Source organism: Mobula hypostoma, chromosome 22 (genome assembly GCF_963921235.1).
Source record: "Mobula hypostoma chromosome 22, sMobHyp1.1, whole genome shotgun sequence".
Lineage (NCBI taxonomy): Eukaryota > Metazoa > Chordata > Chondrichthyes > Myliobatiformes > Myliobatidae > Mobula > Mobula hypostoma.
Genome location: NC_086118.1, coordinates 52,572,488 through 52,599,967, shown reverse-complemented (window position 1 = coordinate 52,599,967; position 27,480 = coordinate 52,572,488). Strand labels below are relative to the sequence as shown.

The window sequence follows — 27,480 nt, the reverse complement described above, 5'->3', positions numbered from 1 at the left end:
AGTTCCGTAATTCCTTGAAAGTGTTGTCAAAGGTAGATAGGCTCATAAAGAAAGCTTTTGGCACAATGGCCTTCATAAGTCAGTGTAATGAGTATAGGAGTTGGGATGTTATGTTGAAACTGTATAAGATGTTTGAGAGACCTAATTTGGAATTCTGTGTACAGTTCTGGTCACCAACCTACAGGAAAAATGTAAATAAGATTGAAAAAGCGTAGAGAAAATTTACAAAGATGTTGGTGGGACGAGGACCTGCGTTATAGTGAAAGGTTGAATAGGTTACAACTTTATTCCCTAGAATGTAGAAGATTGAGGGGAGATTTAATACAGGTAAAGAAAATTATGAGAGGTCTAGATGAGGTAAATGCAAGTGGGCTTTTTCCACTGAGGTTGGGTGAGACAATAAGAGGTCATGGGTTAAAGTTCAAAGTAAAGGAGGAGGGAGGAGAAGATGGCGGTGCGACGCAGCGTGCATGGCCATTCCGAATGAATATTGATATGTGTAACTAGGGGTGCCATGCACAATCCAGATTTGATGGGGACAGTCGTGAAAATGCAGAGGAACATCTGGAGTAACTTCTGAAATGCCTGCTTCACTGCTGCTGCTACTGTGCGATCGAGAATCTCCGGAGGGGAAGGCCCCAAATCCTCGGCTTTGCGTATTGCCTGTTGCCGGGGCCGGGGTCGAAATGCTCGGCAGAGATGGTGCTCAGTGCTCGGTGTCGAATAGGTGGTCGGAGGCTTGGAGTTTTTCGGACGGACTCGGAGTCGGACTGTGGTCGGATGCTTCCGGGATGCTGTATCAGCAAGTTGGCAGCGCTGAAGGTTTACCGTCTGCGTGAGATGACGGGACTTTCGAGAGACTCTGAGACTTTTACTGTGCCATGGTCTGTTCTTATCAAATTACGGTATTGCTTTGCACTGTTGTAACTATATGTTATAATTATGTTTTTTTGTTAGTTTTTAAGTCGGTTTGTCATGTGTTTTCGTGATATCATTCTGGAAAAACATTTTTATCATTTCTTAATACATGCATTACTAAATGACAATAAAAGGGGACTGTGTGTCCTCAATCATCATCATCATAAATTTATTAAAGTACATATGTAACCATATACAACCTTGAGATTCATTTTCTTGCGGGTGACTCAGTAAATCCAAGAAACATAATAGAAACAATGAAAGCCTGCACCCAACAGGATGGACAAAACCCGATATGCAAAAGACAACTGTGCAAATACAAAGGGGAAAAAAAAACAATAAATATCGAGAACATGAGATGAAGAGCCCTTGAATGTAAATCCATAGGTTGTAGGAACAGTTCAGTGATGGGGTGAATGAAGTTGAGTGATGTTATGCCCACTGGTTCAAGAGGCTGATGGTTGAGGGTTAAGCATGAAAGATGGAATGTTTAAGGGGAAGATGAGGGGGAACTTCTTCACTCGGAGAGTGTGGAATGAGCTGCCAGCACAAGTGATGGATGTGGGTTCGGGTTCAGTTTCAACATTAAAGAGAAATTTGGATAGGTACATGGATGGGATGGCTATGGAGGGCTACTGTCGGGGTGCAGGTTGATGGGACTAGCCAGATTACCTAGCCCGGCATAGACTAGAAAGGCCGAATGACATGATTCTGTGCTGTCATGTTCTATGACATAATCTTAGTGCGTCTAGAATGAATGATGAAGGTCTTCATCAGCTTATTCCTACCATGTGTCATGGTGGTAGTGGTAGGACATGGCAAACCCAGGGACAGTGACATCACACATAAACAAGCAGCTCCATCATGAATGGCCACTGTGTAGCATCAATGCCCAAAACTACAACTGCTTCCACTATTGGCAAGCTGGTTTATTTCCTTTACACAAATAAAGCATTTGCTTTTCATCATATTGATACAATGACCAGCTACTTAGCACAAAATGAAGACAAATCAAGTTCAATTAATGAGAAGAGCAAGTATTTACTGAAAATCCAAAAAAAAAATCTGAAAATAAAAACTGAAAATGCTGGAAACACTCAGCAGGCTAGGCTTCATCTGTATAAAGAGAAACAGAGTTAATGTTTGACAGTAGGTCTATTTGAGTGGGCACGTGGCCATGGTTAAGGCATTGGACTAGCGACCTGAAGGTCGTGAGAGTTCGAGCCACAGCCGAGGCAGCGTGTTGTGTCCTTGAGCAAGGCACTTAATCACACATTGCTTTGCAACAACACTGGTACCAAGTTGTATGGGTCCTAATGCCCTTCCCTTGGACAACATTGGTGTCGTGGAGAGGGGAGACTTGCAGCATGGGCAACTGCTGGTCTTCCATACAACCTTGCCCAGGCCTGCGCCCTGGAGAGTGAAGATTTTCCAGGGGCAGATCCATGGTCTCGCAAGACTAATGGATGCCTTTATTTTTTTATTTCATAAGGACAATGAAATAGGAACAGGAGTAGGCCTGGCCTGTCAAGCCTGCTCTGCCATTCAGTCTGACGTGGTCATAGACTCAGCTCCACCTACCTGCCTTTACCCATAACCCTTAATTCCTCCATTATGCAAAAAAGCTAATGGTGTCTTAAATATATTTAATGAAGTCATCTCTACTACCTCCCTGGGCAGAGAATTCACAGATTTACTACTCTCTGGGAAAAGCAGTTCTTTCTCATCTCCGTCTTAAATCTATTCCCATGAATCCTCAGGCGATGTCCCCTTGTTCTAGTCTCACGTAACAGTGGAAACAACCTTTCTGCCTGTCTTGCCTTATTGTGCCTCTATCTTGTCTTGAATGACTACCTGAATTGAATTGACTTTATTTCTTACATCCTTCACATACAGGAGCAGTAAAAATCTTTACATTATATCTCTGTCTAAATGTGCAATGTGCAATCGTAGTAATTTATAATAAATAGAACAGTCAATGTAACATAGAGATACACTCAAATCAGTGTGAGTTAATCAGTCTGATGGCCTGGTAGAAGAAGCTGTCCCAGAGCCTGTTGGTCCTGGCTTTTATGCCATGGTACAGTTTCCCGGATGGTGGCAGCTGGAATAGATTGTGGTTGGGGTGCTCGGGACCCAATGATCCCACGGGACCTTTTTTCACACCTGTCTTTGTAAATGTTCTGGATCGTGGGAAGCTCACAACCACAGATGCTCTGGGTTCTCCGTACCACTCTCTGCAGAATCCTGCGATTAAGGGAGGTATAGTGTCCATACCAGGCTGTGATGCAGCCAGTCAGGATGCTCTCAATTGTGGCCCTGTAGAAATTTCTTAGGATTTGGGGGCCCATACCAAACTTCCTCAACCTTACAGTGGCCCTGACCTCTCACATCAAGAAGATCCTAGAGAGGCTGGTCCTGGCTCACCTCTGACCCCTGGACGGATCAGCCCTCGATCCCCTGCAGTTTGCCTACCATGAGCACATTGGAGTCGACGGTGCTGTCATCTACCTGCTGAAAAGAGCCGACTTCCATTTGGATAAGCAGGGCAGCACTGTGAGAATCATGTTTCTTGATTTCTGAAGTGCCTTCAATACCATACAGCCCTCACTGCTGGGGGAAAATCTCGGTTCAATGCTGGTTGGCACTTCCATTGTATCGTGAGTAACGGACTACCTGACTGGCAGAGCACAGTTTGTGCAGCTTCAGAGCTGTGTGTCAGACATGGCTATAAGCAGCACTGGGGCCCCACAGGGGACTGTATTGACTCTCTTCCTATTTACCCTGTATACCTCAGACTTTAGGTACAACACTGAGTCATATCATCTGCAGAAATTCGCTAATGACATAGCAATAGTTGGGTGTATAAAGGGAGGACGGGAGGATGAATACAGGGCCCTGGTGAAGGACTTGGTCAAATGGTGCAAACTGAATCATCTGCAGTTCAACATCAGTAAGACAAAGGAGATGGTGATGGACTTTAGGAAGAGTAAGCCTGCACTGCTCCCTGTTACTATTGATGGTGAGGACGTGGATGTGGTGAGGACCTACAAGTACCTGGGGGTGCACCTGGATGAGAGACTTGAGTGGAGCACCAACACAGAGGCTGTGTATAAGAAGGGCTAGAGTCGCCTCTACTTCCTGAGGAGACTGAGGCCCTTTGGAGTATGCAGGCCTCTCCTTCACATGTTCTACCAGTACAATCTTCAATGCGGTGGTGTGCTGAGGCAATGGCAACAACACGTGATGCCGACAGGCTCAATAAACTGATTAGAAAGGCTGGCTCTGTTATAGGAGTCAGTCTGGACACTGGAGACTGTGGTAGAACAAAGGAACTTATGGAAAATCCTGGCAATTCTGGACAATGTTTCTCACCTCTGCATACCACCTTGGCTGAACAAAGGAGCAGTTTTAGTAATAGACTAAGACAACTGTGCTCCTTCGAAGAACGCATTATGGGGTTATTCTTACCCTCAGCCATTAGGCTCTATAATGAGTCAACCTATAGCTGGGGAAGTGATGACTCCCTCCTGTTAGAATGCTTGAGGTAACTTTTTTTTATTCTTTCTTACTTCTCTTCTAATATTTGTATACCTGTGCTACTAATGCTACTGTGACAGTGTAATTTCCTTTGGGATCAATAAATATCTATCTATCTAATCTATCCTAAAACATGCAGTTTCCATAATACAAGTTTGCTAGGTAATGTTGCAGCTCTATAAAGTTAAACCAGACATGGAATATTGTGTTTAGTTCCAGTCACCTCATTGTAGGAAGGATGTGGAAGCTGAGGACCACAAATGTTGTCAGAACTGTTGAGTGTTTTGAGCATTTTGTGTTTTTGTAAATATTTCCTAATTTTGATAACAACACTTTACACTTCAATGCTCCTTCCATCACTATTCATTGAAATTAATTGCGGCGTAAACTACTCCTTCTTGTTGTTGTGCTTTCTTATTCTTCTGGGATTGTAAGTTAAATTGAGTATATACGACTTTATCTTCAATCTGTTATAAAGAAAAAGAACTGTCAGAATTATTTCTGGAGTGCTCCATTTTTGTATTGCCATTGCTGTGGTTAGACTTTTCTAATCCATGATTGTTCTCTTTCTGTGATTACCATGCTTTTTCCATTGGTGTAGTTTTGGGAGAATTTTTTTTCAAGTAGGCTATTTTCCAATATGTGTAGAATTATTTAAAAAGTCCTATTAAGAATGGTGAAAACTAACTTTTCAAAGACTTCTATAAACCTAAGCAGGTGACAAATCTGAGGCAATTGGGCAAGGAATGTCAAAGTTCAATGCAAATTTATTATTAAAGGTTGTACTGTATATGTCACCATATACTACCCTGAGATTCATTTTCTTGCAGGCATTTGCAGGAATGCAATAGTTTTCACTAAAAACTATACAAAATAAAGACTGATAAATATCCAATGTACAAAAGAGGAAAATCGTGCTAATAATCATTTTTTAAAGTAAATTAATACTGAGAACATGCGCTGTAGAATTCTTGAAAGTGAGACTATAGGCTGTGGAATTAGTTCAGAGTTGAGGTGAGAGAAGGATAAATTTTGTAGGAAAAGTAAGTGTGGTTTTGATAAAGCAAAAGATAAAAGGAGGGTAATTAAACTTGGGGCACGATTAGAGGCATTTGCAATGCACACGTCACGATCGTGCCTATGATTGGATCCTGGACGATTATTTGAGTCAAGACAAGAAGCCATCTAGTGAAAGTAAAATAAGTTGGCTTTCATTTCATTTAAGTTGCTGGTGAACGCAGCAGGCCAAGCAGCATCTGTAGGAAGAGGTGCAGTCGACGTTTCAGGCTGAGACCCTTCGGTCTCGGCCTGAAACGTCGACTGCACCTCTTCCTACAGATGCTGCTTGGCCTGCTGCGTTCACCAGCAACTTTGATGTGTGTTGCTTGAATTTCCAGCATCTGCAGAATTCCTGTTGTTTTCATTTCATTTGGTGACTTTGGCTCAGTTGGGCTTTGTTGCCATAAAGACAATTTGAAAGGTTGGCAAGTTTTCGATTTATGGAAGAGGGTTGTAGGTGTACTCTTGTACTATTAGCTAGCAGGGAATTAATGGTTGACAGGATTCCTATCTGGGTACTAAAAAAGGATACAAGATATAAGAAATGGAACATGAGCCCCAAGTTAGAAAAGGATTAGGCATGCCACTTTGCATTTCTTGTGTCTTTGGGACTATCCTGCTTCAAGCCCTATAAATGCAGTACTATGCACAGATTCCAACAATAGTTCAGCACACATCAGGCATGTGTTCGGTATATCAATGTTCATTATTTTTGGGTTCAAAACTAAAAAATTCTTACCACTTAAGAAGAATTCCCTATATTTCAAAGCCAAAATCAAGTTAGTCTACGTTGTCTACATTAAACATCTACCATCACTTTGCTTGTTGCCAGCCTTTCATTATTTGTCTCACTAGTGCTCCAATCATATGACCACGTTCCCCTAAAGTTAGAATGCCACTTTCCATACTCCAATCCTCATGTATTGCTTTTTAAATTGAAATTACAATTTAAATTTAAAGAGACTTATCCTCGTATTTTCTTAATTATTGCTTCAAAAAACCAAATTTGCATTTATTGCAACCATTGTTCTTTATAAGTTAATAGGGAAAAAGTCATTAAGGATCTGAAACACAACAGGGCTGTTAGTTACCTGTTTTCCCTTTTCCCTCCCTCATGAAACCAATGACTGGAAAATCTTTTTCACACAAAGAGTGAGCAAAGTGTGAAATAGGACTTTTGATAAGGTAATGAGAGCAAAAGCATTTCATTAATTCATTAAAAGAAAAATTGAATGCTAGCTGTCAGATGGGAGACGTTGGGAAGGTGAATGTTATGTTCTTTCTGGATGGATCTGCTAAGTTAATACTATCGGTATTCATCCGTATATATAAAATTTTATGAAGTTGGAAACTTACATAATCTGTTGGAATGTGTTATGTACTTTCATAGTAATGTCACAGAAAGTAAATTAGCAGCAGTAAAATTTTACTTACAGAGCAAGTGTTGTCCACGTTGGTATCTGCAAAAACAAATTAAAGTGGAAGTTAATTATGATGCACACAAATTATTTTTGTCAAATAATTGTGGTTATGTTCATATCGGTTTATACGTCTCTCTCCCGCTGCTGTTAGTCAGTGACTCGACTTTGTTTGTTTTATCTTACACCTTTTCTCCCTCTGTTCCCTTTATGTGTACTCATCCCGATATTGCAGTGTCCTTTGCAGCTGAAGTTCAGCTATTTCTCAGAACGAATTCTTCAAACTTTTCTGCTTTTATCTCAGATTTCCACTTTCAATAGTTTCCCTTTCATAATTTTAGAAAATAGTTCTTCTCTTCCAGCTGATTTGCATCTCCAGAATGACCTTTTGTTTGGTGTCAATACTAGCCTCATCGTTTTGACTGTCATCTCCTCTACTACTTTCCTATTAAGAATGGCAGCAGGGATAAGCAAGTAATCATAAGCCCCATGCAAGTTATTGGAAAAAAATTCAGAGGGACAAAATTAATCAGCACTCAGAAAGACAGGGTTTTCTTCAGAGACAGTCAGCACGGTTTTGTGGTGGGTGATCCTGATTGACTAATTTGATTGAATTTGTTTTTAAAAAAAGTATCAGAATATGTTGATGATGGTAGATTGGAAGAACAGCTACGTGGTAGGGTAGCAGTTTGCGTAGTGCTTTACAGCTCCAGCATTTGGAAGATCAGGGATTCAAATTCCCTCTGCTGTCTGTAAGGAGTCAAACGTTCTTCCCATGACCCGCGTGTCTTTCCTTCAGGTACTCTGCTTGCTCACTCATTCCAAAAGGCGTTCAGGTCAGGGTTAATAAGTTGTAGGCATGCTGTGCTGGTGCTGAAATATGGAACGCTCCCAGCAAATCCGCAGACTGTGTTGGTTCACTGTATCCTTTGACGTACTTGTGACAAATTGTCTTTAGATGACATGAGCTCCCAAGTCCTCTTGCGCCTCTGATTTGTGAATTATCTCCCTGTTTAAAACATAGTCTACTCCCTTATTTCTTCTACCAAGCTGTTATTCAGGTGTGATCTACTCTGGAACGAATGGAAATCCACCCTCCAATGCATAACACAAAGAAACTAATAATTAATGGGGAATATTGGTAAAAGTCATCCAACTAATCAAACCCACATTTATAAGAATATTGTGGATTAGTAGAGTCTTGAGCAAATTCTCTTTGTTATGTATAGCTGTACATAAATTCTATTGTATTTCTTTACTTCCTGTAAATCCCGCAAGAAAATGAATCTCAATGTAGCTTATGATGACGTATATGCACTTTGATAGTAAATCCACTCTGATTATATGAGAAACTAATTTTGGGCTTTACAGCGCTATATTTATTTATTTATTGAGGTACAGGGTGGAATAGGCCCTTCCAGCCCTTTGAGATACACCACCCCAGTCTCCTGATTTAATCCTAGCCTAATCACGGGACAGTTTACAATGACCCAATTAACCAACCAACCGGTACACCATTGGAATGTGGGAGGAAACTGGAGAACCCAGAGGGAACACATACCAACTCCTTACAGGCAGTGGTGGGAATTGAACCCAGGTCATTGATACCATAAAGCATTGCGCGAACCACTGCGCTACCGTGCCATTCCAAGTGTGACGCTACTACAGCACGGGGTGTTGGGGTGCAGAGTTCAATTCCAACACTGTCCGTGAGAAGTTTGTACGTCCTTCACGAGTGAGTGGGTTTTTAGTGGGTGCTCTGCTTTCCTCCGACATTCCAAAGCTGTACCAGTTAGTAGGTTAATTGGTCGTTGTAAATTGTACCATGATTTAGGTTAGAGTTAAGTTAGTTGCTAGGTGGTATGGCTCATTGGATCGGAAGAACCCGTTCCACACAGTATCTCTAAATAAATAAAATAGGACGTAAAGCAATAGTTTTGAACATACTTCTGACTTTTTAAAGTATGCATATATAAATTCAGAACATGAAATAAATTGTAGTTGTGATTTTTTTCTGTAATTTGTTTTAAATTCTTTTTTTTTCATCAGTTTGAACAATGGTCAATTTCTTGTTTTTATGGTTAATGTCATGGTGATTTTATAGTCCAGCACTGTGAGCAAATTACAAGAAGCTTTTCGCGTTTGGATATGTCATTTTACTGACTTTACTGTAGATGATCGTGGTATTTTCTTTCAGAGGTCCTAGAAATAAAATGAAATGAAGTTTTCGAAAGGAAAAGACTTTATCTTGATAGGATCACCGAGAATTATTCCCAGGTTATAAACAGAGAAAGTAAGTTTACCTTGGTTACGCTGTTCCTGTGTTTTGTACCTGAAATTACATTTATTACATTTTAAAATTATTATTTCTAGATTAAAATATAATTTCTAAATTAGAAATTAAAACATTCTAAATTTATACTTTAAAAATGAATTACATCAGACAAGATTTGTTGTTGTTTGTTATATACTGTAATAATGATGTTCTTTTATTAAACTACCCGTTACACTGCTGGCATTTAGGGCAACGACGAAAGTCCTCCACCCAGACGTAGAAGGATTCTTCATTGCTCTTTCTGTAACAGCTTTGTTTTACTAGTCAGGATTGTTAGCCTTGAGCTAAACCCCTGAACCTGGAGAACCGATGGACCTCTCTTAGTCTGGCCTATACCCTTTGACCTGTTTGGCATGGGTGACCCTACCAAGAGTGAAAGCATAATGCCCTGATTCCAGCCAACATCGCTCTCTGGGTTATTGAGGCACTTGGAGGATAACGATGTTCTAAATTTTCTTAAATTCACTGCAATTCAATAAAAACCTTATTTTATCAGTTAAATCTAAAGCTTTAAGTTCCTTGGGGTCAATATCACAAATGACCTGACTTGGTCCAACTAAGCAGAGTCCACTGTCCACTGCTAAAGAAATTTGGCCTGCCCCCTAAAACCCTCACTAATTTTTACAGATGCATTCTTCTAGGGTGCATCACAACCTGGTATGGAAGTTGTCCTGTCCAAGACCGGAAGAAACTGTAGAAGATCGTGAACACAGCCCAGCGCATCACACAAACCAATCTTCCGTCCTTGGACTCACTTTATACTGCACGCTGTTGGAGCAGTGCTGCCAGGATAATCAAGAACACAACCCACCCAGTCAACACACTTTTCGTCCGTTCTCCCTCCAGGAGAAGGCTCAGGAGCTTGAAGACTCGTACGGCCAAATTTGGGAACAGCTTTTTTCCAACTGTGATAAGACTGCTGAATGGATCCTGACCCGGACCTGGGCCGTACCCTCCAAATATCCGGACCTGCCTCTCAGTTTTTTTGCACTACCTTACTTCCCTTTTTCTATTTTCTATTTATAATTTAAATTTTAAATATTTGCTATCGATTTGTAATTCAGGAAATGTGAAGCGCAGAATCAAGTATCGCTGTGATGATTGTACGCTCTAGTATCAATTGTTTGGCAACAATAAAGTAAAGTAAAGTAAAATAAAATCTAAATATAAACATGTGAAAACTTAAAGGAAATATAACATTGAATTCATTAAGTAATATTGACCACAGATCTATTCTTCCACTTCCTGTTTGTGATATATGTAAACATCTGGACCAAAATATAGATGGTCTGATTAGCTAAGTTTGCAGAAGTGTAATAAATCACACAAGCAGCAGGATTTCCCAGTGGCCAACCATTCCAATTCCAATACCCATTCCCATTCTGACATCTTGGTCCATGGCATCCTCATCTTCCACAGTGAGGCCACTCTCAGGTTAGAGGAGCAACGCTTTTTGGAGGTAGTCTCCAATCTGAGTTCTACAAATTCCAGTGAATTTCTCCCCTCCCTCGCATTCAATTCCCCACTCTGGCCCCCTTTTACCTCTTCCTGTAATCCGCTATCAGCTCTCCCTGGTGTCCCTTCTTCCATTTCTCCTATGGTCCACTCTCCCCTCTTATCAGATTCCTCTCTGGCCCCTTCCCTTTTCCATCTATCATCTCTCAGTTTCTTCATTCCCCTCCGCCACCCACCTGGCTTCACATCACCTTCCAACTTGCCCTCCTTCCCCTTCCCTACCACCTTACTCGGCTTCTCCGTCCTTCCGTTTCAATCCCGACGAAAGGTCTCGGACTGAAATGTCGACCGTTTATTCATTTCCATGGATGCTTTCTGACCTGCTGAGTTCTTCCAGCATTTTGTGGGTGTTAATGTTAAACATAGATTGATTCCGCCACCTTTTATTGGATAAACTATTTCGGTGGTCGTGCTGCTAGAACTAGTCTGTAGGCAATCAGGAACTGGACATCTGCTATTCTGCTTTAAGTTTCTATTCCAGTCTTGACATCATTCACAGAGCAAGACAATGATATAGCTGGTAGAGCTGCTGTCTCAAGCTCCAAACATTAAACTCCATTCAATCCTGACTCTAGGTACTGTTGATGTTGGAGCTTGTATGTTCTTATGACTGTATGGCTCTCCCTTGGCACTCTGGTCTCCTCTCCAACATCTGCTAGCTGGTAGATTAATTGGCTGAGGAGAATCAGAGGGTTGGGAGGTGTGAGCTGATGGACATCTGAAAGAGAAATTATTATTAGTGAAATGATGGGCATATGGAATTGATATAATTGTTCTGAAGGGCTGAATGGCAACCAATGTCATACGAAAATATGAGAACTTAATTACTTGGGATTTTAATAACTCTCAACTTTAGGCAATGCTGTAAATGTGTAGAATTACTTAGTTACTTTGAAATACCTGTATATGTCAATCTATTAATCCTTTGACATTCATCTTGTGAAATCAAAATGTACCAGGAGCTATTCGGTAACAAAGTTGAATATGACAGATTGAGAAATCCTACCTTTTATTGATTCGGTTTTTACCTACTGAAAGAAATACAAGCATTAAAGATAAAATTTAAATCACCAAATTTGCAAGATATCTAAAATAACAATGAGCATTGGACACTTACCTTTAATACAGATAATTACTAAAAGTCCCACTAACAGCAGAAGAGATATTGTTGTATAATACAACCACTTATATGAAGTGGTACCTGTAGAAAAAGGATATTTTATTTCAGAAGAAATTATTGTGTATATGACTACTTCCCACTGATTATTGAAATAGTTTCAGATAGATTTATTTGTATTACAGTACTATTTGTACCATTAATAATAAAATGATAAACCTGATATATTTTTCAAAATAATTGGCCTTATTACAGCAAATGCAATCTCACCAAACTGGCTATGGAGGTCATCAGATAGCTGGACCAATAATGCTACTGCATTCAAAACAAAGATCATGACGAAAAGGATCTACTGCTTTTCTGGTACTTGTCAAATAATCTCTTCTTGGGCTTCCAGCCGGGTACAAGTATCGACATTTCAATGACAAACTCTGCCATCTTCATGAGAGATGATACCTGGGCATGACTAGTCCGGTCATCTGTCCATCCTGATTGGTTAGTCCTCATCCAATCAGGTTTCCGCTGCCCCACCTTGTTTACAGTTGAATCCCAGTTCTTACTTAGAGCGAGACCTTTGTCTTTGTTGAAATTCTTTGCCTCTAGTTTTATTTCAATGGCTTCTTTCCCCAAAAGCCATTGGTGTGGCACAGAAGTTCTGTGCGGAAATCAATCCTATGGCCGTAGTGAATGCAATGTCTGCTACTGCCAATTTCTCTGGGTAACCCAAACAGATACACCTCCTGTGCTGCTTGATCCAGGTTTCCACCGTGTGTCCCATCTGGCCGATATAGGCTGCTCCATGTTCACAGGGAATCCTGTAAGTGCTAGCTGACCAGAGTCCCAGGTCATCTTTGACCTGCATAAACTGTGACTTGAGCTTCCCTGTGGGTTTGTGGATGGTATTAGTCCGCTACATGGAGCTTAGAAAAACAGAGGGTATGGGTAACACTAGGTAATTTCTAAAGTAAGTACATGTTAGGCACAGCATTGTGGGCCGAAGGGCCTGTATTGTGCTGTAGGTTTTCCATGCTTCTATGTTTCTGTTTCTTCAGGATCCTGGTGATCCATCCAGAAACTGGAAATATAGGGAAGACAGGCAATAGCGATGGGTTCCTCCTGGTTTTCCCGTTGGTCCTTTTAAGGGCTCAATTGATGGCTTTTGGTGAAGGAAGCCATTGAAATAAAACTAGAAGAAAAGAATTTTAACAAAGGTAAAGGTCACTCCAGGTAAGAATTGGAATTTGATTGTAAGCAAGGTGGGACAGCAGAATCCTGATTGGATACGGACTAACCAATCAGGAGGGATGGACGGACGATGGGGGTATAAATACCATCAGACTAGATGTGCCCAGGCATCATCCCTGATGAAGGAGGCAGAGTTTGTCATCGTAACGTGGATTAAAATCAATACCTATACGCGACTGGAAGCTCGAGAAGAGAGAATTCAAAAGATCATGATGTTTTCACATTGTAATAAGTGGCCCAATGACAATGTTCAATTTCAACTTCTATCCAGGGTCAGTCTGGAAAGTCCCAATTTTTAAAAAAATCTCTATCTCTATTGCCATCAATCTCTCTAGATTGTTACCTATCTAACTTGTTAGATATCTATCCATCTAACTTGCTATCTATCTTGCTGTCTACCTAGCAATCTATCTAGCTAGCTACCTGGCTATCTATCTTCCTATTAATCTATGGGTTTGGACAGCATTGGCAAATCCAGCACTAATCTCCTATCCCTAATTGCCTTTGATCTGATTTCTATAATTCTGCAGTTCTTTCTGCTGAAGCTTCTCCCATAATGCTGTGGGATATGGAGTTCCAGGGCTTAGACATAATGACAATGAAGGAATCAGGATGTGATGCCACTTGGAAAGGAACCTGCAACTGGTGGTGGTTTCTTGTGTTGGAAGCCCTTATCTTTCTTGGCAGTAAGCTTGACAGGCACTGTCAGAAATGCTTAGACGAGTAGCTCCAGTGCATTTTCCAGAAGATAAATGGTGCTCACTGTACACAGAATTTGGAAGTGGGTCATGGATTGCATGTTTAAGATGGTAGATGGGGTATCAAAGAAGAGGATGGTTTCACCATGGATGCTTTTTGGCTCCTACTGTTGCTTGACTTTCAGTCCTCAAGCTGACCAGAACACGTGCAGATCTTCGGGGGGATGAGGGCAAGTGACCATGTTACCATGTTATTATTTTTTGAATGCATGACTCCCTCTAAATGCAGAAGCCTCAAGGTTCCTGAGTCCGTCTTCAGCCAATTTTTGAATCTGTTTTAAGAACCAAGGCATGTTTTACTTAATGAATGACTGAGGAAAAGAATTCAATGGGACTTTGCATTTGATCAAAGAGAAATGCTGTATAGTTTTGGACTAAATCTGATTCATTTGCTAAGTTAAATAATAAGAAAACATACCTTTTATTGTAAAATGGATCCCTTCACTGTATTTAAACATGACTGAAACATTACTTGTAGCTTTGCACTTGTACACACCGCCATCTTCAGTATTGTTTATGAGCACATTAAAGATAGCAGGATCTCTATCAAACTTCTTGATAGTGGAGATATGTCTTGTACGTAGAAATAATGAGTAAGTCACAGGAAGGCTTCCATTTGTGGAGTGGCATTGAAGAGAGATGCAATTTCCTACTTCAAGAGTGGTTTTTGAAGTGACAGATTTTATTTCTGGTTTTGAAACTAGAATTGAAACCAAAGTAACACAGGTTAAGCGTTTAAAAGAAAACAGTAAATCTAACTATGATTTTGGAGTTACACTTAGTTATATCTTCGTTATATGCCATGCCGTATGATGTGGGTGATCATGCTCTATGACCATGATTGTTATTGGCCATTTTTTCTACAGAAGTGGTTTGCCATTGCCACTTTATGGACAGTATCTTGACAAAACAGGTGACTCCAGCCATTATCAATACTCTTCAGTGACTGTCTGCCTGGCGTCAGCGGTTGCATAACCAGGACTTGTGATATACACTAGCTGCTCATCAGACCATCCAACACCTCCTCCCATGACCCTGATCGGGGGCTTATCAGGTGCTACACCTTGCCCAAGGGTGACCTACAGGCTAGCGGAGGGAAGGATCGCCTTACACCTCCCTTGCTGGAGACATATCTTCACCCTGCCACCCTAATAAAGTGACAACTACGTGTATGTTTGTGATCTTCTGCTGCTGTAGCCCAACTTCTTCATGTTGTGTGTTCACAGATGCTCTTCTGCACACCACTGTTGTAAAAGCCCTGTGGATAAGAAACTGCAAAATAAATGATCCTGATGGGAGTTAGATACAGGCCTCCGAACAGTAGCCAGAATATGGGCTACAAGTTACAATGGGAGATAGGAAAGGCCAATGTTGCAATTGTCGCAGGAGATTCCAATATGCAGGTAGATTGGGGGTGGATCCCAAGAAATTGAATTTATATAATGCCTTTTCAGAGTAGCTTGCGATTGAGCTCACTCGGAGAATGGCAATTTTGGACAGTGTATTATGTAATGACTCATATTTGATTAGGGATCTTAAGGTAAAGGAACCCTTAGGTGAGAGTGGTCATAATATGATGGAATTCACCCTGCAGTTTGAGAAGGAGAAGCTAAAATTGGAAGTATCAGTATTATAGTGGAGTAATGGGAATTAGAGAGGCCTGACAGAAGAGCTGGCCAAAGTTGATTGAAAGGGGATACTAGCTGGGATGACAGCAGAACAGCAATTGCTGGTGTTTCTGGGATCAATTCAGAAAGCGCAGGATAGGTACATCCCAAAACTGAAGAAGTGTTTTAAAGGGCGGATAAGATCATTACTAGGAAGGTGTTTGGGAAGCTGGAAGTCTGAAGGCAGGTAAGTCTCCCGGACAGGTCATGTTGAAGAAACAGGGTGTCTGCAGAAAGAATTAGATTGGGAAAATGGGCAAAGAAGTGGCAGATGGAATATGGTGCAGGGAAGTGTATGGTCATGCACTTTGGTAGAAGGAATAAAGGTGTAGACTATTTTCTAAACGGGGAGAAAATTTTAAAATCAGAGGTGGAAAGGAACTTGGGAGTCCTCATGCAGGATCCTCTAAAGGTTAACTTGCAGGTTGTGTCAGTGATAAGGACAGCAAATGCAATGTTAACATTCATTTCCAGAGGACTAGAATATGAAAGCAAGGATATAATGCTGAGGCTTTTTAAGGTATTGGTTAGTCTGCACTTGGAATATTGTGAGCAGTTTTGGGCCCTTTATCTAAAAAAAAGATTAGATTAGATTAGATTGGATTAGATTATGAGGACACGCAGTCCTCTTTTATTGTCATTTAGTAATGCATGCATTAAGAAATGATACAATTGGAGAGGGTCCCGAGAAGGTTCATGAGAATTATCCCAGGAATGAAAGGGTTAATATATGAGACGTGTTTGATGGCTCTGGGCCTGTATTCACTGGAATTTAGAAGAATGGGGGGCGGGATCTCATTGAAATTTATCAAATATTGAAAGGCCTAGATAGAGTGGATGATATGGAGAGGATGTTTCCAATAGTGGGAAATGGAAACCAGAGGATACAGCCTCTGAACAGAAGCAAATCCATTTCCAACAGAGTTGAGGAAAAATTTCTTTAGCTAGATGGTGGTGAATCTGTGGAATTCATTGCTGCTGTGCAGGCCAAGTCATCTGGGTATATTAAGGTGGAGGTTGATAGGTTCTTGATTAATCAGGGCATCAAAAGTTACGAGGAGAATGGGATTGAAAGGGATAATAAATTGGCCAAGTCCTATCTCTTATGGTCTGATGTTCTAACATGTGGTTATTTGAGTTCCTGTCGCCTTCCTGTCAGCTTGAACCAGTCTGGCCATTCTCCTCTGATCCCTCTCTTTAATACGGCATTTTAACCTACAGAACTGCTACTCACTGGATTTTTTTTTTGTTTATTTTTTGCACCATTCTCTGTAAACTCCAGAGACTTGTTCATGAAAATCCAGGAGATCAACAGTTTCTGATATGCTCAAACCACCCCATCTGGCGCCAACAATCATTCCACAAAGTCACTTAGATCACATTTCCTCTACATTCTGATGTATGATCTAAACAACAACCTCTTGATCATGTCTGCGTGCTTTTATCTATTGAGTTGCTACCACATGATTGGCTAGTTAGATATCTGCATTAACAAGCTACCTAATAAAGTGGCCATTGAATGTATGTCACCATGTACTGCTTTTACGCATTTTCTTGCGGGCATTTACAGGAAAAATACATAAATGCTATTGGATTTATAACCTCTATAGATAAACAAAGACTGTACTGCCAATGTGCAAAAGACAAATTGTACAAAGAAAAAATAATATTGAAAACATGACTACGTGTATTTTTAACTATGCAAGTATTTGTTATGCCTGTTAACTTGCAGTTATGTTGACTAATGCACTGTAATTTGTGATGGTCCTCAAGGTTTTCTCTCAGCCGATATATTGTCCATTTTTATATCTATGGAATATAAATTCAAGAGGATTATCAGCACCACAGCACAACTCAATTTGATTTCCTATCACTTCCATTGGACATATGGTAATAATAATGCTTAAGGTTGTCATAGCCTGGGGTAGTAGTGGGGATACCCTCCCACTACCTATTAAATGCTCCCAATGGTGTGCGGGATACGAATTGACAATAAACTGGACTGGTCAAAGAACACTGAGGCTGTCTCAAGAAGGGTCAGAGCCATCTCTATTTCCTGAGGAGACTGAGGTCCTTTAACATTTGCCAGACGATGCTGAGGATGTACTACGAGTCTGTGGTGGCCAGTGCGATCATGTTTGCTGTTGTGTGCTGGGGCAGCAGGCTGAGGGTGGCAGACACCAACAGAATCAACAAACTCATTCGTAAGGCCAGTGATGTTGTGGGGATGGAACTGGACTCTCTCACGGTGGTGTCTGAAAAGAGGATGCTGTCTAAGTTGCATGCCATCTTGGACAATATCTCCCATCCACTACTTATGGAAACCCTTAACAAGGCTTATATAACTTGTGGTATTTGTAATGTACTGGTTGGGCACAGGAGTACATTCAGCCAGAGACTCATTCCACCGAGATGCAGCACAGAGTGTCATAGGAAGTCATTCCTGCCTGTGGCCATCAAACTTTACAACTCCTCCCTTGGAGGGTCAGACACCCTGAACCAATAGGCTGGTCCTGGACTTATTTCCTGGCATAATTTACATATTACTACTTAACTATTATGGTTTTTATTACTATTTATTATTTATGGTGCAACTGTAACGAAAACCAATTTCCCCCGGGATCAATAAAGTATGACTATGACTGTGACTAACTTATTGAGCTTATAAAGGCTTATATAACTTGTGGTATTTGTAATTTATCATTTCTTCTCATTCAATTCTTATGATTATTTGCAAATAAGTTTTGCATCAGTCTAGAATGTTACTTTGGATTTATTGTAATTGAGTCACTCTCGCCAATGTATTGGTTGCTGGGCAGCATATCATAGTTATAGTTAATAATGTTGCTTCCATCTTAACTGAACTTTACAGGAGCACCACTGAGAGTGTTCTGACGAGCTGCATCTCCATTGAGTATGGGAGCAGCAGAGAATTGGACCAGAAGTCCCGACAAAGGACTGTGAGTATGACCGAGAGGATCATAAGGGTTTCCATTAGGGGCATCTATCAGGAGTGCTACATATGCAGGGCCCTTAGTATTATCAATGATATCACCCATCCATCCACCATCCTCTGACTTTCTACCATCAGGCAGGAGTCAAAGTCAAAGTCTGTCCCGAGCCTTTGTGGCCCATCAGGCCGGTGCTTCTGCTGGTTTCTGTGGTGTGAAGCGACTGAGAGTATGAGACTACCCCCCCCCCCACCCCCCGGATAGGACGCCAGCCTATCGCGAGGTTAACCCCCAGCATCTGCCGGTACCCATTTTCAGCGGGGTGGACTGCAGCAGTGTGTGGTTAAGTGCCTTGCTCAAGGACGCAACACGCTGCCTTGGCCGAGACTCGAACCCACGACCTTCAGATCGTGAGCCCAACGCCCTAACCACTTGGCCACGCGCCACACATCAGGCAGGAGACTGATGCATAAAGACAAGAACGGTCAGGATGGGTAACAGTTTCTTTCCTCAGGCGATTAGGAGCAACCTGCCAAATAGCATATGAAGTGTCACTGGCCAATTTGTTCTGTACCCTACAATATTTAATTTATGCATTCTAGTCTATTTAAATCGTAATTCATTTGTAGATTTTATTCTTACTTTCCTAAGTGATATGTGTGTTGTGTACTACTGTGCTTTACACCCTGGTTCAGAGAAACATTGTCTCATTTGACAGTATACATGTATATAGTTAAATGACAATAAAGTTGACTTGACTTGCGATGGAATCAGCCACAGTAGATTATAAGACATGTCACCAAAATTTGCATCAGGAGTTGGAAGTTTGACGCTGAACAGTAAGGGAACAGTACCCTTGGACCAAATTTATCCACGCTGACCAGGGGAAATAATTGAGCATATTAAAAAGGAGAGAGGGGCAAAGGATTCCAATGTTGGTGGCAAGAACCAAAATAATGGCCACTGAGGGTAGGAAGACTGGAGAGTATTTGGAAGTATATGATCATATGCCATTCTAGAAGTAGATAAGGTTGTAAGCAGTACAAGGAGGGAAACACTGAACCCATAAGCTGAACCATGGCAGCAAGACAAGAGTGCATAGAGAAAATCTGCAGTGAGAGGAAAGCAAACAATTGTGCCAGAGAATGCATGAACAGTACGATGAGGAGCTGTACCTTCAGCAAGTGTGCATTTAACTATAACGCATTTAACAATGTCTGTCCTCTGAAACTCTGTAGAATTGTTATTCCACAAACACAAACTCAGAAAAGTTGGCTGCAACAAGTCTGGATTCCACCCCCAAAGTCTTCGGAAATAATATTAATTAAGTTATTCTTTGGTTGAAACCTATCAAAAAGCTTTTCACTACAATCCTAAATCCAAAACTTTTCCCGTCAAAATTCCTCTGCATCGTAATAGTCACTCTAAAGACTGAATGAATTTTTCTTAATGACCGTGGGCTGCTTAACTCAAGACTAACATGAAAACCAGGAAAATGCTTAAAACACATGCAGAATCAATACATTTTAGCACATCAAATATAACTTAATTCTAGATCTGCGATCTTCTTAAATTTAAGACCGAGAAATAGATACAAGGAAAACAAGGATGAAATAGTTGGAGGTGAATTTCTGTATCCTCAAGGCCAAGGAAAGGGAGGGTTAGTGTGAATGTTAGCAGAGGTGGTAGCAGATACCAAGCTGGTCTGGTGGACAGCTTAAGAGAAAGAAAGGGATGAAAGAGAGAGCTTTCTGATGAACTCTGATGAAGGTTCTTGGCTTGAAAACTTAAATCTTTATTCTTCTCCATGAATGCTGCCTGACCTGCTGAGTTCCTCCAGCATTTTGTATACCATGTTCTGGATTCCCAGCATCTGCCGAATCTCTTGCATTTAAAGAGAGGAAGCATACTGACTGCTGTAAAGTCAAGCTTTATGGTAGCTTTTCATAAACTCTCAACTCAAGTGAAGGTGAAGAGTCACAGAATAAGAATTTCTGGTCTCTTGTCAGGATAGAGCATTGTACAACTGTTCTTTGTTCAAACCTCGTCTAATATAAAGGTGGGCTGTATGAGTGTTTTGGATAGATGAAATTCTATAAAATGCATTCTGGTTTAAATGAACTACATTTAAATTTAATTTCTGTTGAGGATTTCCAGTGGCAGATTGCACAAGGATGCAAAAATGTTTTCAAAAAAACTTTTTTTCCAAAACCTTTAATTCTTTTCAGCCCTCTTCAAATAGGATGGGGTAGATTTGCTTGCATGTCAATAGCCTGTGGTTTCACATCTCTCCCAAGTTTTATTTTCATTGGATTTTCTGGAGTAGCATTATTACTCCAATGTTTTAATTAATTTGTGGATCTTAACAGATCTATGTAACAACTTCAGAACATTGCTAGAAGTTTGCTGATGTCACTAACACTGATGAAAATGGGGCTTGTACCTCCTCCCTTATACAGGTCATTACCATGATTTCTGAGGTCAACTTCGTATGGAGAGTTTTAATGATTAATTGAAAATGGCCCATGCTTTGTTGTAAATCCATGTCACTAATTCCACCTGAAATAATGGAAATATAATGTCATTTAGATAATTCAGCTTTGTATTCACATCAGCTCAATCTACAAGTTATTGCAAAGATTATCATGCCAGAATCAGAAGAAGGTGGTTTACTATCACTGACATACTGTTGTCGTGGTGCATGCTTGCAGGACTGGATCCAAGTGCAGTGGAATTGCCGGCAGTCTCTGTCCTGGCGGTTGCTGGCACTGCTTCTATCTGGGTGCGGGGGACGGCAGACTCTGTCACGGGAAGCACTGGCAACGTCTTGACCCCAGGAGCGGAGGCACGGCAGACTTCCCAAGAAGAGACAGAAGCAAAGTGTTGGATATAGGAATACCAGCCGAGCCACACCACAAGCCAAATCATCCTCCCAAACACACAGACGGACCCCGCCTACAGAGTCCCATTTAAACAACCATCGTATGCAGGAAACAAGTGCCAGTCACAATTAACTCAACAAAGTTAAATCGAAAGCACCTGGGGTTAATGGCTCTGAGAATGAGTCAATGCAGGAGCTCGAGAAACTCTGAAGCCTACTGCTCCATGGCAAGCCACAGAGGCCCACAGGCTCATGACAACAGTATTGTGCAAAAGTCTTAGGCACATTTAAAAAAAAATCTGTAAAGCGAAGATACTCCCAAAAATAATGAAATGAAAAGTTTCTAAATATTAAAAAAATTACTATAAGGAGCAGTAAACAGTAAAAAAAAAACTAAACCAAGTCAATATTTGGTGTGACCTCCCTTTGCCTTCAAAAAGGCACATCAATTCTTTTAGGTACACTGTTGTGCAGTTTTATTAAAACATCGGCTGGTAGGTAGTTCCAAGCATCTTGGAGAACTTGCCACAGATCTTGGCTGTCTGGCTTGCTCCTGTCTCTCCAGGTAATCCCAGACAGTCTCGATGATGTTGAGATCAGGGCTCTGTGGAGGCCAGACCATCTGAAACCATATAAAAAAATCTAGGGTACCCAAGACCTTATGTCATGAAGTTTGTGGCAGCAGTACAGTTCAAGGCACAATAAGTTACAAGAAGAAATGTAACAAAATAAACAAGTAGAATAGGCAGTTTTCATGTGTTCAGAAATCTGATGGCAGGGGGGGAAAAGCTGTTCCCAAAAGCGCGTGTGTGCCTTCAGGCTCCTCGCTGATGGTAGCAATGAGAAGAGGGTATGTCTGGATGGTGAGGGATGCAGTCTTCCTGAGGGATCACTCTTCAAAGATGTCCTCAGTGGTGGAGAGATTAGTGCCCATGATGGAACCGGCTCACTTTAAAACCCTCTGCAGCTTTTTCCCATCCCTGTGTACTGACAATCGCATTAGAGTTGTCGAAAGTTTACAAGGAAGCCACTTGGCACATTGTGGCTATCTTAGTTGAAAAGACCACTCCAGTTAATCTCAGGCATATGTCCGTACATCTGAAGTCACAGCTCCTTGAGTACACAGCCAAGTGCTGTTTAAATGTGAGGTGCTTCTGCCACTACCTCACTTTCTGACAGCGAGCTTCAGATTCCTGCTCCCTCTAAGTAAGAAAATGATTCCACACCTCCCCTCGAGTTCTTCTACCATCTAAATTTTACATCGCTGGTGGTTGAACCCTCTGCTTAGGGCAGTAGGGCCCTCCTGTCTACTTTGCCTTAACCCCTCGTTATTTTACACATCTCAATCAATTATTTCATTTTTGTTAAGATACCAGAACAAAGTACAAAATGATGATATAAGATCAAAGAGAAGCTATTTTTCATTCAAACAGTTAGAGGCAGAATTATACTAGCTTCAAGAGGTATGTCTTACATAATCCTGAACACAGAGTTTTAACTAACTCTCTATAACTGTTATAAAAGAGTTATAACTCTATAACTCTCTGTAACTATAAACAAAATAATTTCCCCCACTGTATTAAGACATTGTAAATATATCTTGTGATAGAATTTATAATATTACAGACTAAATTTTCCATGTTTACCTTAAATGAAATGACATTTATAATTATTAAAAAATGAAATAACTTTTATCTTACGTAGCAGCTGAACCAAAACCAAGATAGCGGGTTTTAACATTTTCTTCGCAGTGTTTTGAAAGAGGAAATGTTCTCTTCATTGAGCTAGCAAGAGATCAACGCTGTTCTCAAGCTGGGCTATAAATGTCTGTTTAAAGAAACAACTTAGTCATATTCAAATGAAGCAGGAACGTACCATACCTCCCTCGAAGAGGTGCTTCCAAAATTACACAGACATGCGCTATTTCTACTTGGCTAAGTTCTTAACCTTAGCTGTTCTTGAGGAAGGCTAGTGATGGTATTAATTTTTCCCCTAGAAATGTATCAAATATTAAATTGCCTTTTGACGGCTCTTTCAAGGAGGAGTCCACTGTTTGCTCATTTCAGCCACTGAACAATATTTGAAGTGCAGTCATCAGCCAGTTAAGAAGATAGAACATAGAGCAGTACATGCTCTTTGGCCCATGATATTGTGCGAGCCTTCCAACCTACTCTATGGTCCTCAGGCATAGCCCTCCATTTCTCCTTCATTCGTGTGCCAATCTACAAGTCTCTTAAATGTCTCTGCCTCTACCATCACCCCCGGCAAGGCATTCCATGCACCCATCATTCTCCTTTTAAAAAACTCAGCTCTGCCATCAATACTTTCCTCCAAACACCTTAAAATTATGCCTGTTCGTATAAGCCATTTCCACTCTGGGAAGAAATACCTAGCAGTCCACTCGGTGATTACCACTTGTACATCACCTCTCATCCTCCTCTCCAAAGTTTGGAAAAAAAGCCTTCCATACTCAACCTTTCCTCATAAAACATGCTCTCTATTCCAAGCTGCACCCTCTCTAAGGCTTCCATGTCCTTCCAGAGGCGACCAGAACCGAACACAATATTCCAAGTGTGGTCTAAAAGCAGCTTACAAACAGCAAATGGGATACCGACTAGACAAGCTGTTTAAAAATGTTGATTAAGAGATCATTGTTAACTAGTAAAATAATTCCTCTACTCTATGTGTCATGGGATATCTGGCTCTACCTAAGAGGAAGAAGATTTCATTTTAACAAATCAACCAGAAGGTGACTTTATGGTCACCTAACTACAGGAAAGATATCAATAAGATTGAAACAGTACAGAGAAAATTTACAAGTGAGTCCTGATGAAGGGTTTCAGCCCAAACATTGGCTGTTTCTTCCTCTCTGTAGATGCAGCGTGACCAGCAGATTGCTGCCAGTTTTCAGCATCTACCCAATCTCTTGTATTTAATACTGACAAGGACGTTGCTGAGACTTGAGGACCTGAGTTATAAGGAAAGATTGAAGAGTTTAGGACTTTATTCGCCACAGCGCAGGAGAATGAGGGGGATTTCTCAGAGGTATACAGAATTATGAAGGGTATAGATAGAGCAAAGGCAAGCAGGCTTTTTCCACCGAAGTTGGGTAAGTCTGGAACTAGAGGTTATGGGTTAAGAGTGAAAGGTGTGTTACGTACCCCATAACTGGGTTGCCAAACCAGCAGAAATGGATCACTCAGTTGGAGTCTGGATTACTAGAACTAAGAAAGTTTTATTAAAGAAACAAGCAACACAGTACTCTAATCAAAAGGATAATGAATGCAACAGTTCAGCAATGATAAACATACATGTACACAGAATTAAGATAACAGGATCAATCAAGCTCTATCGTTGTCTAGGGGTAAATGACCAGTTTCAAAGTGACGCAAAGTTCAGTTCAATTTAGTTCAGTTCAGTTCGCAGTAATCGCTGCCGTGGCAATGGCAATGGACAGTGGGGGGAAGGAGAGAGAGAGCAAAAACGAATGAATATTCAAAACGGCTTCCACACACAGACCTTCGCAGTCAGCTTTCGTGCGAGCCCTTTGTGATGTCATCTGAGGTCACCGACCGTCACCCCTCCGTTTCCAGATACGATCATTTCCCTGCGGTGAACCCGGCACTCAGGCAAGGGTGGACACACACCAGGTTCCCACCGATCGTGCCTTTCCACCCTGAGCATCTATGGCTTGATCCCACGACCAGCCGTCCAAAAGCTTCCCACCGACTTGTGAGAGGCGCACCGCTTCCAGGGTCTCGTTACCTCGGGTGTCGTGTGTGTGTCCTGCCTTAGCGAACCTGTCCCTTTTTATCCCCCTGCTGGGGTATCACCTGTCTATCACTTCAAACAGTTCAGGGTTCAAAGGGGGAGCCGATCTTGACAGCTCTCCTTCCCCTTCATTACACATCTCCAAATGCTGCTCCATTGTTTTCCTTATCTCTCTCTCTCCTGAAGACAGGTGGCAGACCAACTGCTGATCCCACTGGTGCCAGCACAGGACAGCTACATCGTAATCTATGTGTATTCTCATCACACATCCCCCCTTTAAGGATTTTTACCGGGAGTAAAAATTACAAACATGAATACATTATTTGATATACACAAATATACATCTTTATCAGCTATTTGGGTAATACAGCGAGTTTGAAGTTGTCAACACCTGACAGACAGTCAGCCATCACATTTTCTGTTCCTTTTATATGTGTTATTAATAATCCCTTAGACCAGGCTCCAACTTAGCAAACTTCATAGTGGCCAAAAACACTGATGAATTGCGATCAATGTAACCTCTCATTGGGTTTCGCCCCGGACCACAATACAAGGGTCGTCCTATTCCGACTTAATTTTCTCTCGCGAGGGCTTAGTAGGAGGGGGAGGGGTAGTAACCGCAGAGTTATTGCAAAACTTCCTACAGTACCCCACCATCTCCAAGAACCTTCTGAGGGCCCTCTTGTCTGTCGGGGTTGGGATGTCAGAGATAGCCCGCACTTTAGCTTGCATCGCTGCCAGCTGCTCCTGTATCACCACAATTCCCAGGTAAGTGACCTTCGTGTGGCCGAACTCTTTCTTTTCAAGGTTCACTATCAAGCTGGCTTCAGACAGCCATATTACATTGCCAATACACACCTCTGTGTTCGTCAGCCCTTTAGTCACTGAATTAGTCACTGAATTACTCATTCTATAGGGTGGTTGCTCGCTTACCTAGTGTAACAGACACCACCTAACGTCCCAGTTCGTTGCATCGCCTCGGGACAATCAAATACATGTGTGCGAGTCGTTTAATTACTTCTCCTAAAGAGTCGCTTTGTTCAGGGATTAAGGGAGAGACCTTATCAGCAGACCTGGCCAAAACAATAGCCTTCTCCCATCTGGTCGATACCATACTCATCTTTTCAAAATTTTTTTTTTCTCTTATCAGGGGGACCCTAGCTTCATTGATTTCCGCGCTAACACCGACTAGGTTTGTTAGCATATCAAAAGCCTGTGACCGTCTCAGTTCGCGTCAGCCATAATCAATAACATCCTTCCTCCTGGGCAGCCGGTAAACCTCTTTCATGATTCCACCAAGTGTTTCCTCCAGCACCGCAAAATGTCCACTGGGGGGTACCTTGGGGGTCAGATTAAAAACCTCATCCCCATAACTCGTTTGCACCACCCCCCATTCCTCATCTGCGGGTACGGTACTTGGTTTCCCTTTCTTCCTTAGCACTTCCTCCTCCCCACAATAGCCTACTGGTTCCCTTGTTAATTCTGTGTCAGAGAGAGCTGTCTCTGCCAAAACCATCAGCCCCTCGTCTCGCTCCTGCACCTGCACAAATTCTTTCCTGGCTAATGCTAAGTCTGTCTCAGCTCCCTCACTACCTCCTGTTTCACTATACTCCTTCTTTTCACTTTCTACCCCCTTCTCGTACAAGGCTGGCAGAAACGTCTCAGCTAAATTTACTACCGCAGTCCCGTGATGAACCTGTGAGTCCATGGGCGGGGCCTCAATGCTGGCAGGCTGACCTGTCAATCTCACTGCTTCGAACACGATTCCCCCGGCGAGGTCATTACCGAGCAAGACTTCCACGCCTTTCATCGGTAATTCAGACCTCACCCCGATCGTGACTAGTCCAGAGACCAGGTTGCTTTGTAAGTGTATCTGGTGCAAAGGGACTGACTCTGTCCCTTCCCCAACACCTTTGACCTTTACCTCCCCAGTCTGGGTTTCTGAGCTAAACTCTAATACACTCTTCAGTATCAGTGACTGACATGCTCCCGTGTCTCTCCAGATCCGCACTGGAACTGGTTTTAACCCCTCCTTCACCGACACCAATCCGGCCAAGATAAACCTCTCGCGCCCTTCCTGAACTTTGGCAGACCTGTCCTGTCCTAGCGGTTCGTTTACCAGCTCGATACAGCCAGTCAAAATCGCCATTTTTCCTTTTCCCATCTCCTTCTTTGGGGCAAAGCACCTGGACGCAAAGTGTCCGACTTTCCCGCAATTATAACAGACGACCCCAGGAGACTTCCTATCAGACTGCTCCCAGTCTACCTTATCCTTTTCACTAGTCCCCAGCTTACTTTCTGACTT

General features: G+C 41.7%; 1 protein-coding gene across 1 annotated transcript; it reads right to left on the bottom strand.

Moving 5' to 3' along the window:
- Nucleotides 1-23,214, bottom strand: LOC134336550 (allergin-1-like). Its single transcript, XM_063030822.1, has 8 exons — nucleotides 23,105-23,214; nucleotides 21,211-21,378; nucleotides 14,324-14,605; nucleotides 11,903-11,986; nucleotides 11,792-11,816; nucleotides 9,239-9,267; nucleotides 6,952-6,977; nucleotides 1-4,925 (listed from the first exon to the last, which is right to left on the bottom strand). Exons 1-8 carry the CDS (start codon nucleotides 23,142-23,144, stop codon nucleotides 4,818-4,820), a joined length of 762 nt encoding a protein of 253 aa, XP_062886892.1. The 5' UTR covers nucleotides 23,145-23,214; the 3' UTR covers nucleotides 1-4,817.
- Nucleotides 23,215-27,480: the final 4,266 nt, after the last annotated feature.